Below are 13,511 nucleotides of genomic sequence, written 5' to 3'. Positions count from 1 at the left end.
CATCGTGGTACTTAGCTGCTGATTCACTATTTCATACCAGATGACTTACGTTTCATCTGTGTATGCGATCCCAAAGTACTCCTTCTCCTTGAGGTTGAAGTGAGAGGCCACAAGGTCCAACAAGTCCTTTGCCATCAGCTTGGGCTGTAGAGAGAGAAAGACATCAGTGTTTGTCTAGTGTATCAGTTATATCTCTGAGCACAGTGCTTCAGCATCACTTAGTTTAACTTGAACAAGTAAATGTGTGAGAGCTTATGTTAATGCTATCAGCCATCGATTTACTGCAATGACTAAGCATTCTGACAAACACTCTGGAAAAAGAGGAAAAGAGCCAGAGAACAGGAGATAAATGAGAGAGAGAGAGTGTGTGAGAAAGATGGATGGAGTGTATGGATGTTGCTGACAATGCAGGTACCCTGCCCTTCCCCTCCCTCCCTCCCTCTCTCCTTTCTGCCTCTCTGACCCACACCTCTACTGCAGAGTCATGGCTCTGGGCTCAGCCACTGTAGTGCAGGGAGAGGGTTGCAGCTAGCATAAGTGCTTCCTGGCTGGTTGATATGGTGGATGACTACCCCAGCTACACACTGTGTGATAAAAATGTCACTTCATCACTGCATCCAGAGCATCATAAAGCCAAGCAGAGGCCTGGGACTGCTGCCATGTGCTGCTGGTTTGTGACATCCTGAGCAACGGCACACCCCACCCTGAGGTTAACCATGGGTGTGCCTTGCTGCCTGCATTTTCATAACACACATACAAATCTGCAGGCACATATGACAAATCCAAAGCCTATACTCAGTGTGGAGGATGAAGGTATGTGCTGTGCATTCAAAGTGAGAATAAATGCACACTGAACACACACACACACAAACGCAAATACACCCCATTGATCAAGTGACCAATTCCTAGTGTGCACATTTGTGAAAATCTCCCCCCTCAGGTCCTGTGCTATCTACTCACTGCACAACTAGAGTGCGACAGCTACTGGGAGCTATTTAAAGAGAAGGAGGTGATGTCATGCAGACAGCAAATACAAACACAGCTACACATGCACAGACACACACACACAGCTCCAATGACCTAAATCTCATATAAGCACAACGCCTACAGTGATCCTGCAACAGAAGCACAGAAAGGCTCTGAAGAGAATGTAAGCTGTGGAGGGAGCATGAGGAGGAGCCAACATTCAGGTCGATTCTGCCTTACAGTCTTACAAAGATGATAGCACCAAATAAAAACCAGAATTTCTCATGCTGTAGGAAATGTAATGCTGCTGTACTTAAGAACAATGAGGACATAAAAATCTGAAATGTGAGTATTTAAGGTCTGGAAAAAGACTATCTTTAGAGTATTAGCAGTAATACATGTTTTGGTTCAGTCTGAGACATACTGACTGTTGTGGTCTCTCATTACCACACAGCATTGGCAACAGTATCAATTAAACTACACCCATGCCACCACAGCATAACCAACAATGAGCAGGGAGACAAGGACACGTGGACACACACACCGTTAAAAAGGCGAAGTAAAGAAGAGGATTAACTCCAGTTTGTTGTCTGCAGTCAATACTCTGGATTTAGATTTCTTTTTGAGCGACCACTCATCCCTTACACACAGCTGAGACGCAGTAACACACAATTCACCCATGCACACATAACACACACTACTGATCCATCAAGCAGACGCTCAAGTACTCAGCTAGCTTAAACAGCATTACTTCTAATAGACATTTAGCCTGTGCCTCCTCAGCAGCACAGGTAATTAACTGGGTAAGAATTACAGGGAGGTGCCGATAAGGAGGAGACATGCTAAGCAAACCTCCAGACAAGTGACTAACACACAACAGTAGCTCACTTTGCTGGCTGGCAGAAAGTCAGAGTCGAATCTCCGCCAACAGAAAGCCAGGCCCCTGGTGCTCACAGGATTGCTCAGAATTGTTGATTTATGAACATCAGCAGAGTTTAAAAACACATGACTGGGTGAGAAAAAGCTTTAAAGCTTCTTCCTCTTTATGTTTTTGTGTTTCGTTTTCTGACAACCCTACAGCACTCCAGCCCTAGGGTGAAGCGCTATATCACTGACATATAGGGATGCACCGATATGAAAATTTTGGCCGATACAGATATCTGTTATAAATATTGCTGATAACTGATATCAATATTGTTTAGAAAAAAAAAACAATCTTGACACAGTTGATGTGTCGATGTAGTTCAGAGAAAAAGAGCGGCACTTTCGTGAGAAAAGACAACCACGGGGAGGATCAAAGGATAAAGTGCCTGAGGTGAACGCGATCAAAAAAAAAGGTTTTGTCTGTTTTTTGGAGCAAAAGCAGAAAGACACATTGAAGAAGAGGGTCCACTCTTGTTTGATAGTTGGTGTTTACATAGTCATAGAAAACAATATTTTGATTGTTCAAGGTGCTCTGAAAATGGCCGGCAGCTAATGAGTAACATATCAGCCCACTTTCACACATCGGTCGATACCAATATGTAGGCCTATCACGATAACAAATTTTGCTCGACTATAATTTTCAAAAATATTATTGCCGATAAACAATATTATTGTCAATATTTTTTTATTTTTTCATTTTTTTTCATTGATGCAATTACAATAAAAGGGATAATAAAGTGAGTACACCATATCAAAAGCAAGAAACTTTAATTTCTTAAGAGTATTTAACTGTAATTAAAAGGTCAGGATCTTTTAAATAAAATAAAATAAACAAAAAACATAATAAATTTAACAAACAAGAAGGAGAAAAAAAATACAATGAAAATGAAATGGACTCTCTTTTAGAAAAAATACATGTCAATGAAAATAATTAATACAATAAAAAATTGCCTAAATAAAAGGGAGTTTATACAGTTCCTGAATTGTTTGTAACATGTAATTTTTCCCAGTCAATCCGTACTGTCTGTCAAACATTTTTAACATTTCTGGCTTTCAACCGTATTGAAGGGCTGCATTTCTTTGACAATGTAGCTGTCTTTGAGCGCCCACCATTTAGCGCTTTTATTTCTATTTACTTTGCAGACCAAAAGCCTCAGTAAGAGCGGATTGTCAAAGAACAAGGCTCCGCTGCACCTCCCCTTCTTCTTCTTCGTCGCCACTATTTTCAAACAAATGCGACATATCAGCTCGTTGGTGTTAATGAGCTCACACTTTGTTCATTCTGATAAAAAAACAAAATATTCCTACACTGGAACTGTGGCAGGCAGCTTAAGAACCGTATCTTTCGTGCCATCACTCATATTAGCGTGTGTTTCCTCCAGATTCTCCAGAGGTTGACTCGCTTATGGTATCAACAGGACAGACTTGATACTGCTACTGTTGAAGGAACTACTGTCCAAGAAGAATACTAGCTCTGCCCAAATTGTGCTTGCACTGCATTATGGTCATCTTTTCAAGAAATCCTTTTTCATGCATGAGTAGAGGTCCTGACAGTACCTTGGTTTACCACAGCACTCAGAATAACACAGTAATTTCCTGTGGACTGCTGCTGAACATCCTCAGAATGAAGACAAAGAGTAAGAGAAAGACAGCAGTATACTGATTTATATGACAGGAGGGTTTTCAATAACATCCCCTCGTTCTGACCTCTGTCACGCTTTGTTTCTTCATAAGACAGTCGATAAATGCAAAAATATTATTTGTTACAATTCTTATATTTTGTGGTGCACAGCTGGAATGCAGCTGCTGACAAACTCCTTTCATCAAACAAATGATGCTGTAATATTTTTCTTGAAAGTCCAGAGATTGAACAGAAATCAGAATGAATGGGTGAGACACATTTCCTCTGAGATGGTCTGCTGACAGTGTGAAGGATTCAGAACTGTGGAAAGATAGGTAAAGGCAAGCAAGGCAAGCTGGAGGATGATGAGCGACAAAAGAAGATATGGAGTGAAGATTGGAGAGTCAGAAAGATGAAGAGAGAGAGAAAGAGAAGAAGACAAAGCGAAGAAGGGCAGAGAGAAGTACCAATTTGTAAGAGAGGATGAGTTCTGGCAGAGTAATCAAATCAGAAAGTCAGCAGACCTCTCCTCGGCTCTCCCCTCCATTTTCTTTCCTTCTCTTCCCATCTCTTTAGAATCACCTCCGGTCTCTCAACTCCTGAGCTCCCATCTCACTTTTCTATCTCCCTCTCAACCGACTGAGTTTCTGTGTCAGTCTTTCTATTCTCTACTTGCCCATTTCATCTTGTTCCAAGGCAATTACCCTCTTTAGTCTTTTTCTTTTCTTTTTTTTCCTAGTAGAGGCGGGTAATTGTCAGAGCAAAATGGGGGTAACGGAGGTCAGGAAGGTGATTCTGATGAAAGATGTTGAGAGTATCATCAAAAATCAATGAAGAAAAGAAACGACGGTCAACTTTTGATGTGAAGAATGAGCCACACCATTTATACCTCAGCTGATGAATCCGGGTTAACATTAAAAAAAATGTGTCTGTAAATCTTAAACCCTAACAACATCAGAAAAAAAGACTGTTTATAATAGTCAGGTGCTTTTAACAGCAAGGGATGTTAATGCTAATATGTTATGGTGGTTATGTTATGGTGCTAAAGCTGTGTTTGGTCTTTCTTAAGAAAGACTTGCTGAGAGGATTGATAACACAGACCACTAAGAGAGGGGCAGCAAACCTGAAGGAGCTGTGTCAATAACAGATAGCTCATTATTGGCTGTGTAGACAGATGAGCATAACCTAAGTGACTGAACGCTGCACTAAGATCAAACCAGGACAGGGTCTGCAGCTACACGTCTGTGTGATATCGTGTTTGCTTGTGTGTGTTTGTGGGAAGATCAGGTGAGCATCAAGAAAAAGCAAAGTCACCTACTGCTGACTGAATTTCCCTCAGTCAGCAAAGATGGGGTCTCCTGGGTGACTGACATCATTTCTTACTTTTACTTAAAAGAAGAAAAAAACATGCAAAAAGGAGCAAGAAAGCAAGAAAAAGAGACTCACCTGTACAAGGAGCTCTAGCTTCCTGTCGTCCAGGAGATGGACCTGACATCGCCGCCCCTCTGTCATCTAAGAAAAAGAGACAAAAGGAAAAAAAGATTTTTGTTGTCAAATCTGATAAATAAATATCACATCACACCAACACAGTTCAAAACCAGTGTCTTAAGAGGTCTCCAGCTTACAGACGTCTTAATGAAGCCCTAACAAGATTCTCCAAGCTTGTAACAAACATGGACCAATAAGAACAAAGTCCTGTGCTAACGTCCTTCCCAGAGACATTTCTGACATTCTTCTTTGAGCAGGAAGTACAGTATCCCTCAGTGGACTGCAGTGACTGACTGCGGTAGCCTGTGAGAAAGTTTCAGTGAGTGTCTGTTTTGTTAGCACAGGGTTTGATTAATAGCATTACAAAAAATGATATCTGTCTGCCAAGTTCAGGTGTAAACAGCAAAGCAGGTGCAATGTAGAACAGTCAACCGTGAAAAAGGTTCACAACAAGTAACATCAGACATCCATATGTTTAAAAGTTTAGCACAGCATGATTCTTTAATAAAAACCCTTATAGAAACAAGTTTGAGGTTTGGCAATTCACTCTATACACAAAATCCTTTCTTGAACATTAAAAAACCATGTCTCCTGCATCTGTTTTGAGTATGTATGTGTTTCTGTTGTTGTAAGCACAGGTGGAGTTTCTCTGCAACTTAACAGGAAGTGGGGACCCTGAGGAACACAAACACCCCCCAGGCTCCTCCCACAGTTCCCTCACATCTGGGAGATCGGGAGAGAGACCAGGAGGATGGGGTTTTGTGTGTGGGTGTGTGTGTCGAGGGGTAAGAAATCTCTGTGACGAAGGAGTTGGAAGAATGTTTGGGGGAAACATCTTCATTTTCCCAAATGTAATGAAGAAACATAAATGCCATAAAGACACAAGCCAAACCGGTTTGTAACTCCTCACCATGAGGATCAAATTGACCACCTGAGGCTCTTGCAATTTGGTAAGGGTGTGTCCACAGCATGAGCATAAGCTCAACTACTTTCCCACACCTCATTCCAGTTTGCATTAAGGTGACAGGTTAGAGGTGAGAGTTTAACAGAGAGCTGAAGATACCAGAATTGGCAGTGGAGAGGAATGACAGGGCTGTGTCTCAACACTCATCCCTATGTGAACAGTGCCAAATGACTGTGTGTGCTGGTGTGTGTGTATGTGGCTTCTGGCTACTTTGAAGGGTTCGGTTTACCCTCCCACTCCCCATTGATCTCTTGTGGTTTGAGGGTTTAGATTGGGTGCACCTGTGCACACAATGACACACACACACACACACACACACACACACACACACACACACACACACACTACACAGAATTATATTTTCCAGTGTAGTTTTTGTTTTCATCTTCTAGGGAAGGTTCGTTAACAATGCTAAGGTGTTGAGTATGAGAATTTGCATTGTCGACAGCTAGCAAATGACTTACTTCTGAAAAGATTTTACAGGTTAAACTAACCTTCAGAAAGATTCATGGTTACAGTACAGATACAAAACATCCTAACCAATTATTGTAGCTGCAATACTTAAAACTGCAATGTGGGCAGAATATAAATGAAACGCTTGCAAACAAACTTTCCCTGACATCATGCTCTGAGCACCTGGGAATAAGTCTAACGTCAAGGTAACAAATCACTGCCCAGAGGCTAAAATAAGGCAGCCCAATATGAAAGAGACAGATTCGATTCTCGTTTTAGTTCTTATGTCCAGTTGTGGTTAAGGGCATAAGCTACTGAATTTATACCCTATTTGAAACCAAGTGAGAGAAAGTGACTTTAAATTGATTCCCATGATGACATGTGATAGTAGCCCAGTAGCACACCTCAGGCTAGAGACAGTTCAGCCAGGTAACCAACATTCCCCTTCCAGCATGGTTTCATCATTTTCAGCATCTTGACAGCCACATAGACCTCTCTTGTTGTTGTAGGCATTACGATACATTCTAGTTTTAATGGGAGTAGCAGAAGCTACATCACCATGTCCTGCTGTGTGATTCATGCTTTATGTTATCCTCCAACATTTCTGACCTATTACCAGTCAGTTTAGACTTGGCTATCCTTCATCTTGAAGCCTGACTCACGAGCAAGAGACATGGGTGAAGAAAAAACAGGATGAATGTATTAAAACAGCAATATTCACAACGTTTCAGCAACCCTGGAGCTTCCAACAAAATCAGAGGCACTCACACACAAACACAGCTGACAGTGATGCTCGGTCGACGGCTGTAATGTTATTATTAGTTAGTTACCTTGCAAAGACACGAGACTCCCACACAAAAAACGACTCCAACAACGGGTGAACACAACAAAATAAAAAAGGTAAAATTGTTAATCCCAGAAAGAAACGAGTCGCGTTACTGGCAGAAAATCGTCAAAATACACCCCATCTCCCGGCCGGCCTAGGGGAGGAGGCACATCAGCATCCATGTTAGTGACCATTAGTTCACGTTAATTACAAGAGACGCTGCTCGCTGTACGTTCCCTGTATCCTCCACACGTCACAGAGCCGTTACATCTCATATCCTCGCCATTCCAGCTACAGACAGGTCGGTGCTAATTAAAAGCGACCGTTAGGCGTTTTTTCCTCCAAAGCTTGCTTCCCTCCTTCCTCCTGAAAGCAGCACAGAGCTTCTCACGGTGCTAGTCCCGGTCGACCAAACCCCTCCTCCTCCTCCTCCTTTCGCTACCGGCACAAACGGTGAGTGAACGTAGATAACAGGAGACCGTACCAACGGTCAACAAACCGAGGGGGACAAACGTAAGGAGAGTCCAGCGTCGAATGCACTCTCGGCTGCCCACACTTGCCTGCTGTGTTTCTTGCTGTCACTGGAGTTGCTTCGAAAACACGGGAATAATGGAGGCAAGATGTGGGGGCGGGGAGAGGAGGAGATGTGGGGAAATTTTCTGCTGCAGCTCACAGCCATGAGACTGAAAAGAAACTGCAGACCGCTCGCTCTGTCTCCTCACTCTGTTTTTCATGTATGTGCTTACATACCCAAACAGACAGCTGTGTCTGCAGAGCACACCAAAAATCTACCCTCAAAATAAGCAATGCACTGCTGATAAATAACGCGGAGTGAATCAACTGCACTTAGATGCAGTCCTGTAAGGCTGGATACGTGGCCTTAAAATACCCTATCACCACATGGCTCTTAGTTCAAAGTCTTTAAAATGTGTAGTTAAGAAGAAAGTAAACGTTTCATTTATATCTTAACAACCCTTTCTTTTTTAGTGCCTCTCTCCCTCTAGCTCCTTTCTACACCCTAGTCTCTTCAAAACACCTCTCCCAGGTACATTCCGGCTTAAATGATTTCTTACCATTCAATGTACTGCATCTGCAGGAGTGGGGCTTTTTTTCTGTGACCAAACTGCACTTCTTGTGTTCACCTTGCGCAGCTGTAGCAGCAACCGTTGAAAACCACAAGTTGTTAACATAACAAAATCAGTCCAGTTTTTGGTACTATAAATAGACTCCAATGTGTGCTGCAGGAGAGAGCCTATAGGCTACCTGCTGCTGAATTTTGTAGTTTTTGAAGGACTCTGCATGCATAGGCTTGTCTGCTCTTTATAACTATCCTAATGATCTCCAGGCTGTGACAACAGAGCTTGGCATATCGAAAGACGTGTGAATTAAGCTTGCATATGTTGTGACCTATTGCTATGCTTGTACCAGAATGTTTTTGCTCTTTTTCCAAAATGTCTGTCTTGAATTTGTCTGTGCGAGCCCCATGGAGTTGCACAATATGACAGAAAACTCTTAATCTTAGATTTGCTGGATTGATGATGAGAAAATCTTCCTTCTCAGACATGAGGCAATACAAAGACATCAGTAAATTTAATGTGCTTGGCTGGGACATGTCTGTTGGTACATCACCTAGAATTCAGCTTAGTAAGCTAAATGTCACATGAGAAACAAGGAGGTGTATCTGTTCCCCTCCTACTGGACTTTTCTGTTTCTGGATATTTTTGGCCCTTTCCAGACACCGGAAACTGGCCTGTCCAACTTAAACATCTCCAGATGACTTTTTTTTGGCTCTAACACATACACCTTTTTTTTCTTCACATTCTCCAGTGAAATACATCTCTCTTCATTGGATGCTTCCATCTCAAGAAAAGAAGGCTGTGTTTAAAAAGTGAGGGAAAGTGAAAGGGGACAGTGAACATCATCAGGGAATAAATTAGAGTAAGAATGACAGAGACATTCGAGGAGAGATGGAAATGTTAGCAGGAAGATGAACACTTGCACAAGGACGGTTTATGAGCTATGGTTCCTGTTTGGAGAGGGTTTGAGGAGCTCCAGAGAAGGATGAGGGCATGAGGGGAGTATAAGGAAGGAAGAGAGGAAGCAAAGCAGGAAGGGACAATAAACGTGTGATTTAATGATCCTCAGTGTTCAATGCTCATGCTTCTTAACTTCCACACACAAGTTCACCTTTCACTGACCTACAGAAGGTGTTTCTGGCCAAGAAATTAAAAAAATACAGGTGAGAAACACCTGAAGGTGTGACATATCTGGACCTGTGTTATTGAACTAGTGGGCCTATATTCCTGGCTGAGGTGTGGTCATAATGAGGTGCTGATCTGGTGTATTTCTATGGAACTGGGAGTCCAAAGGGGAAAGATCTGGATGGGTGAGGCAGGTTAAACAGGCGGTGGGTTTTAGAGTCAGGTTTTAGGGTCGAGCAGGGGGACAGGGTTGATGGCGTGTGCTGGAAAAGGTAAGCTATATTGGTGGAATGTGATATAAACATAGCCAAACAGTTAATTGAAACAAGATGGAGAATCTCTGCAACCCTGGCCATGGGACGCTGCGGTAGGCACACAAGACTAACACACACACATACACTCCCTGTCTTTCTCTGTGTGTCTTTGCCTACATCTCTGCCATATTTAGGGAGACTAAACAAACAAACACTCTTAAACACATCACTTTGAGAGCAAGCGTGGTCTGACACAACAGTGATTTATGGCGCTGAGATCATTGGAGCTGAAAAGGCTCGTCGTCAGTTTTGATGTAACACTGTCTGCATCTGGTGCAGTTCCCATTACAACATAAGATTCAGCAAAATGTACAGCAGCTCTACATAAAAGTTGAATAGGGTTATGTAGGAAATGACAGAAAGTAACGGAGAGGCCGAATGCAGACTCCTTCAGAGCAGGGAGGGTCACGGAAAGGCAGCCAGGAATGTGTAGAGAAAAGACTGACCAGGAAAGATCTGTTTTGTTTGTTCAAGTGTGTGAGTGTGTGTGTATGTGTGTGTGTATTTGAGAACTCCACCCTCCCTGCCCGTGAGTGACTTTGGGACTAAAATGTGGTTCCAGTTAGGGCGTTTTTTTAAATCAGAAACACACTGGCACTTCAAACAAGCTGGAGATATTTCTGTAACCAACTCTGCTTTGTTCTTATTTTACTACAAAGCCAGACTCACAGACTTTACCAGAGTCTCTGTTTTTCTCTTCAGATGTTTCTTCCAAGAATCTTTACATAGAATCACAACTTTCACTGAAGCTGACACATGGAGGCACTCATGAATTTCAAATGCCACTTCACTGGGAGCATTGCTGTGAGGTGTTTCAGCAGGCACTGTGAAGAGATGAAAAATCAAGCTTTGGGGAGCCTCCATCCCCACAGGAGCAAAGACTCAGGCTTAGTCTCTAACCCAAACCTGCAAAGATCCAAAAGGTTCACAATGGATGTTTAATACATCTTAAATCTAAGCTAATAGTTTGCTATCATAGCTGAATAAATCAACTAAAAAAGGATGTTTCAATGATCTGTCTGATTTTTTTTATTTTAAGATTGACACGCAGACTGAAATTCATGCAGCTTTTCAAAACATTGGTTTACACATGTAGCATAAATGTAATGTCTTTTGTGTGTTGGAGGTTGTGTTGGCATCTATTTTTGTGTGTTTATCTAAGTATGAGAACAAGTATGTGAAGATATGAGTGGAAACGTGTTGTTTTTTTGGAATGGCATCATGTTTGCTTGATGTATTCATACGTCTGTATGCAGTGTGATGTTGGCTGGCTGAGATCCTGGAATATTTCAGTTAGACTCTTAGATAATCTGCCCTAAAATTCCTGTAAAACTGGGTTCATAACCAGACATGAAAATGAAATATCAATTCATTAATTTATTCACATACTCTAAGAACCAAAAAAGCCATTTGTTCTGTCATGTTATTACAAAATTGAATACAGCTTTTGAAGAAAGAAGCCCCATTTTCAGAACCATACCCCTAAAAACTATAGCTACTGTTTGGAAAACAGTAAAAGTGTCAAGCAACAACAGTTTACACATTTTATTGGTTGGTTACATTTAAAAATGCCTAGTAGTCATAACAGTCTGACCTCTCGCTTGATAAATTCTTAAATGTCTGAAATTCCTCTTTGGAGACTACCCACTGAAAGGTCACACACTCTTTCTCTTAATTCCCACAGTTTCATTCTATTTTGTTACAATGTCTTAAACAACCCCTTTCTGATGCTTAAAAATAAACTCATTTATGCAGCTTTTAAAACTAGGCCAAGCAGATTTGCTATTTTGGAGGTTCTTACATAACACAGAGCCTACAGGTAAAATTAAGATGGAAAGTCGGTTATGAGGATGCCATTTAAAGTGCCTTTTATGACACTACATGAATTGATCACTCATCTTTCCTACATCATGTAGGGACTAGCTGTATCTATAACTCTCAAAAAGGGGATCTCCTCTTTGCATATATTAACCAAAGGGGGTAAAGCCTCTTCAGCTTTTGCTTTGAGGTGACTTTCTTAGTCAGCTTTGACCTTCGCTAACAAGAGCTAGACATCCCTTTGATTCCAGTGTAAAAGAAGTGTAAGGTTAATAAAGCCTGACCATAGAAATATTTTGTTATTCAGATGAAACAGCTCTAAGTTGATTTGTAATCTTGTGTTGCTTCTGAATAGAGAAAGAGGGCAGAGAGGGGGAGCCAGAGGACCAGCAGCCCGACAAGAAGAGAGGAGAGATTCAGGGCTAATGGATACAAGTGATGTCACGACTTTGGGACTTTTATCTCAATGAAACACAGTCCTGGTGAACGAGGAGGTTGATCTGTGAGGATCTGGGTTGTCAGTGTGTGTGTGTGTGTGTGTGTGTGTGTGTGTGAGTCACTCACAAGGGAAGGATCTTTTACACCCACACCTCCCCTCTTCATCTATAATTCACACGGTGAGAATCACTGCAGACCCGAGTGACCCTGTGTTCACTGATACTGCTGGCAATGCACACAGAGAGACAAAGTGACGTAGAGCTCCAGGTTTTGTTCAGCACTGGCTGTAGGATCCTCTTTATACATGCAGAAAGTGTGTGTGTGTGTGTGTGTGTGTGTGTGTGCATGTCTATTAAATGGTACTTGCTTTTCAAGTGCCTATAAACCTGGCAGACCCTGTTGATTGTTCGGTCTTCATCTTTGATTTTTTAAACATGCTATTACACACACACACACACACACACACACACACACACACACACACACACACACACACACACACACACACACACACACACACACAGACGTAGACACAAGGGCAAAATTAACTAAAAGAACTGAGGGGATTTAGATCCTCTTTACCCCCCAAAAGCCTTTTCTCCTCTTCCCTGCTGTTCTGGTCTAAGAGTACATGTTTAATAGGCTGGTAGAATACATTAGGAATGTAACACACACACACACACACACACACACACACACACACACACACACACACACACACACACACACACACACACACACACACACACACAGATTTTCCAGACAGGACCGTTTAATATTCAGCATGCTAAATGGTTGGAGTGTTTGGTATTCTATCCAGTCACAGGAAACTGGATAGAGGCCACTGGAGTTCAACTACTCCACACAGTACACGGTGCCCTTGAGCTACACTATGAACCGTGCATAGGTGTGTGTGTGTGTGTGTGTGTGTGTGTGAGCACATGTGTGTGTGTCCGTCAGGGCCCCCAAAGATCCTCCAGGCCAATTAAGGGGGACAGCCACAGAGCCACATCATTCGAAACACTGGCTTTAAAGGAGCTCTGTGAGCTTCACACAATAACTCCAAAGTTTTAGAGGCTTCACTTCTTTAGCTGAGTGGCACGGACACAACCTGCACACAGATACACACACCAACACACATAAATGTTTGACCAACACCCCCCCTGCTCTCCATCCTAAGATGCAAACAAAAGTTGTCATGACAACTCTTAGGGAGATGTAGCTGTCTGTGCAATGCTCCCTGCCAGAAATGTAGGGCACTTAGAGGAAGAGACACTTAACGACAATGCTAACACAGTGTAGCAGACAGAGGTAAGACCCAGGGGTGTACGACGTTAAGGTGAAAAAAAGTAATACAATAATTGTTTCTTGCACAAAGTGCTCCAATCCAGCTAACAACGGCACCGTGATCCCTGGACGCCATCGACAAGAGAAGCACTTTGCTCTGCAAAGCCGGCATGTGCTCACAGTTTTTCAAAGACATATCTCCCCCACCTCT

At 42.2% G+C, this 13,511-nt stretch overlaps 1 protein-coding gene across 7 annotated transcripts in view; it reads right to left on the bottom strand.

Moving 5' to 3' along the window:
- frmd4a (FERM domain containing 4A) overlaps positions 1–13,511 on the bottom strand; it is a 109,764-nt gene that overhangs the window by 27,572 nt on the left and 68,681 nt on the right. For 6 of the 7 annotated variants that reach the window (XM_074676972.1, XM_074676973.1, XM_074676971.1 and 3 more), the window contains exons 2-3: positions 4,958–5,023; positions 50–144 (exon numbers count right to left, since the gene is read on the bottom strand). In XM_074676972.1, coding sequence (XP_074533073.1) covers positions 50–144; positions 4,958–5,023 — 161 coding nt within the window. Of the gene's footprint in view, positions 1–49; positions 145–4,957; positions 5,024–7,246; positions 7,740–13,511 lie in introns of those variants that run through there. The other variant, XM_074676974.1, reaches the window with a different exon arrangement.

Source organism: Halichoeres trimaculatus, unplaced genomic scaffold (assembly GCF_033239565.1).
Source record: "Halichoeres trimaculatus isolate MK-OKI-2021-1 unplaced genomic scaffold, fHalTri1.1 fHalTri1_scaffold_10, whole genome shotgun sequence".
NCBI lineage: Eukaryota > Metazoa > Chordata > Actinopteri > Labriformes > Labridae > Halichoeres > Halichoeres trimaculatus.
Note: the sequence above shows the minus strand (reverse complement) of the source record. Positions and strands in the feature narration are given on the sequence as shown.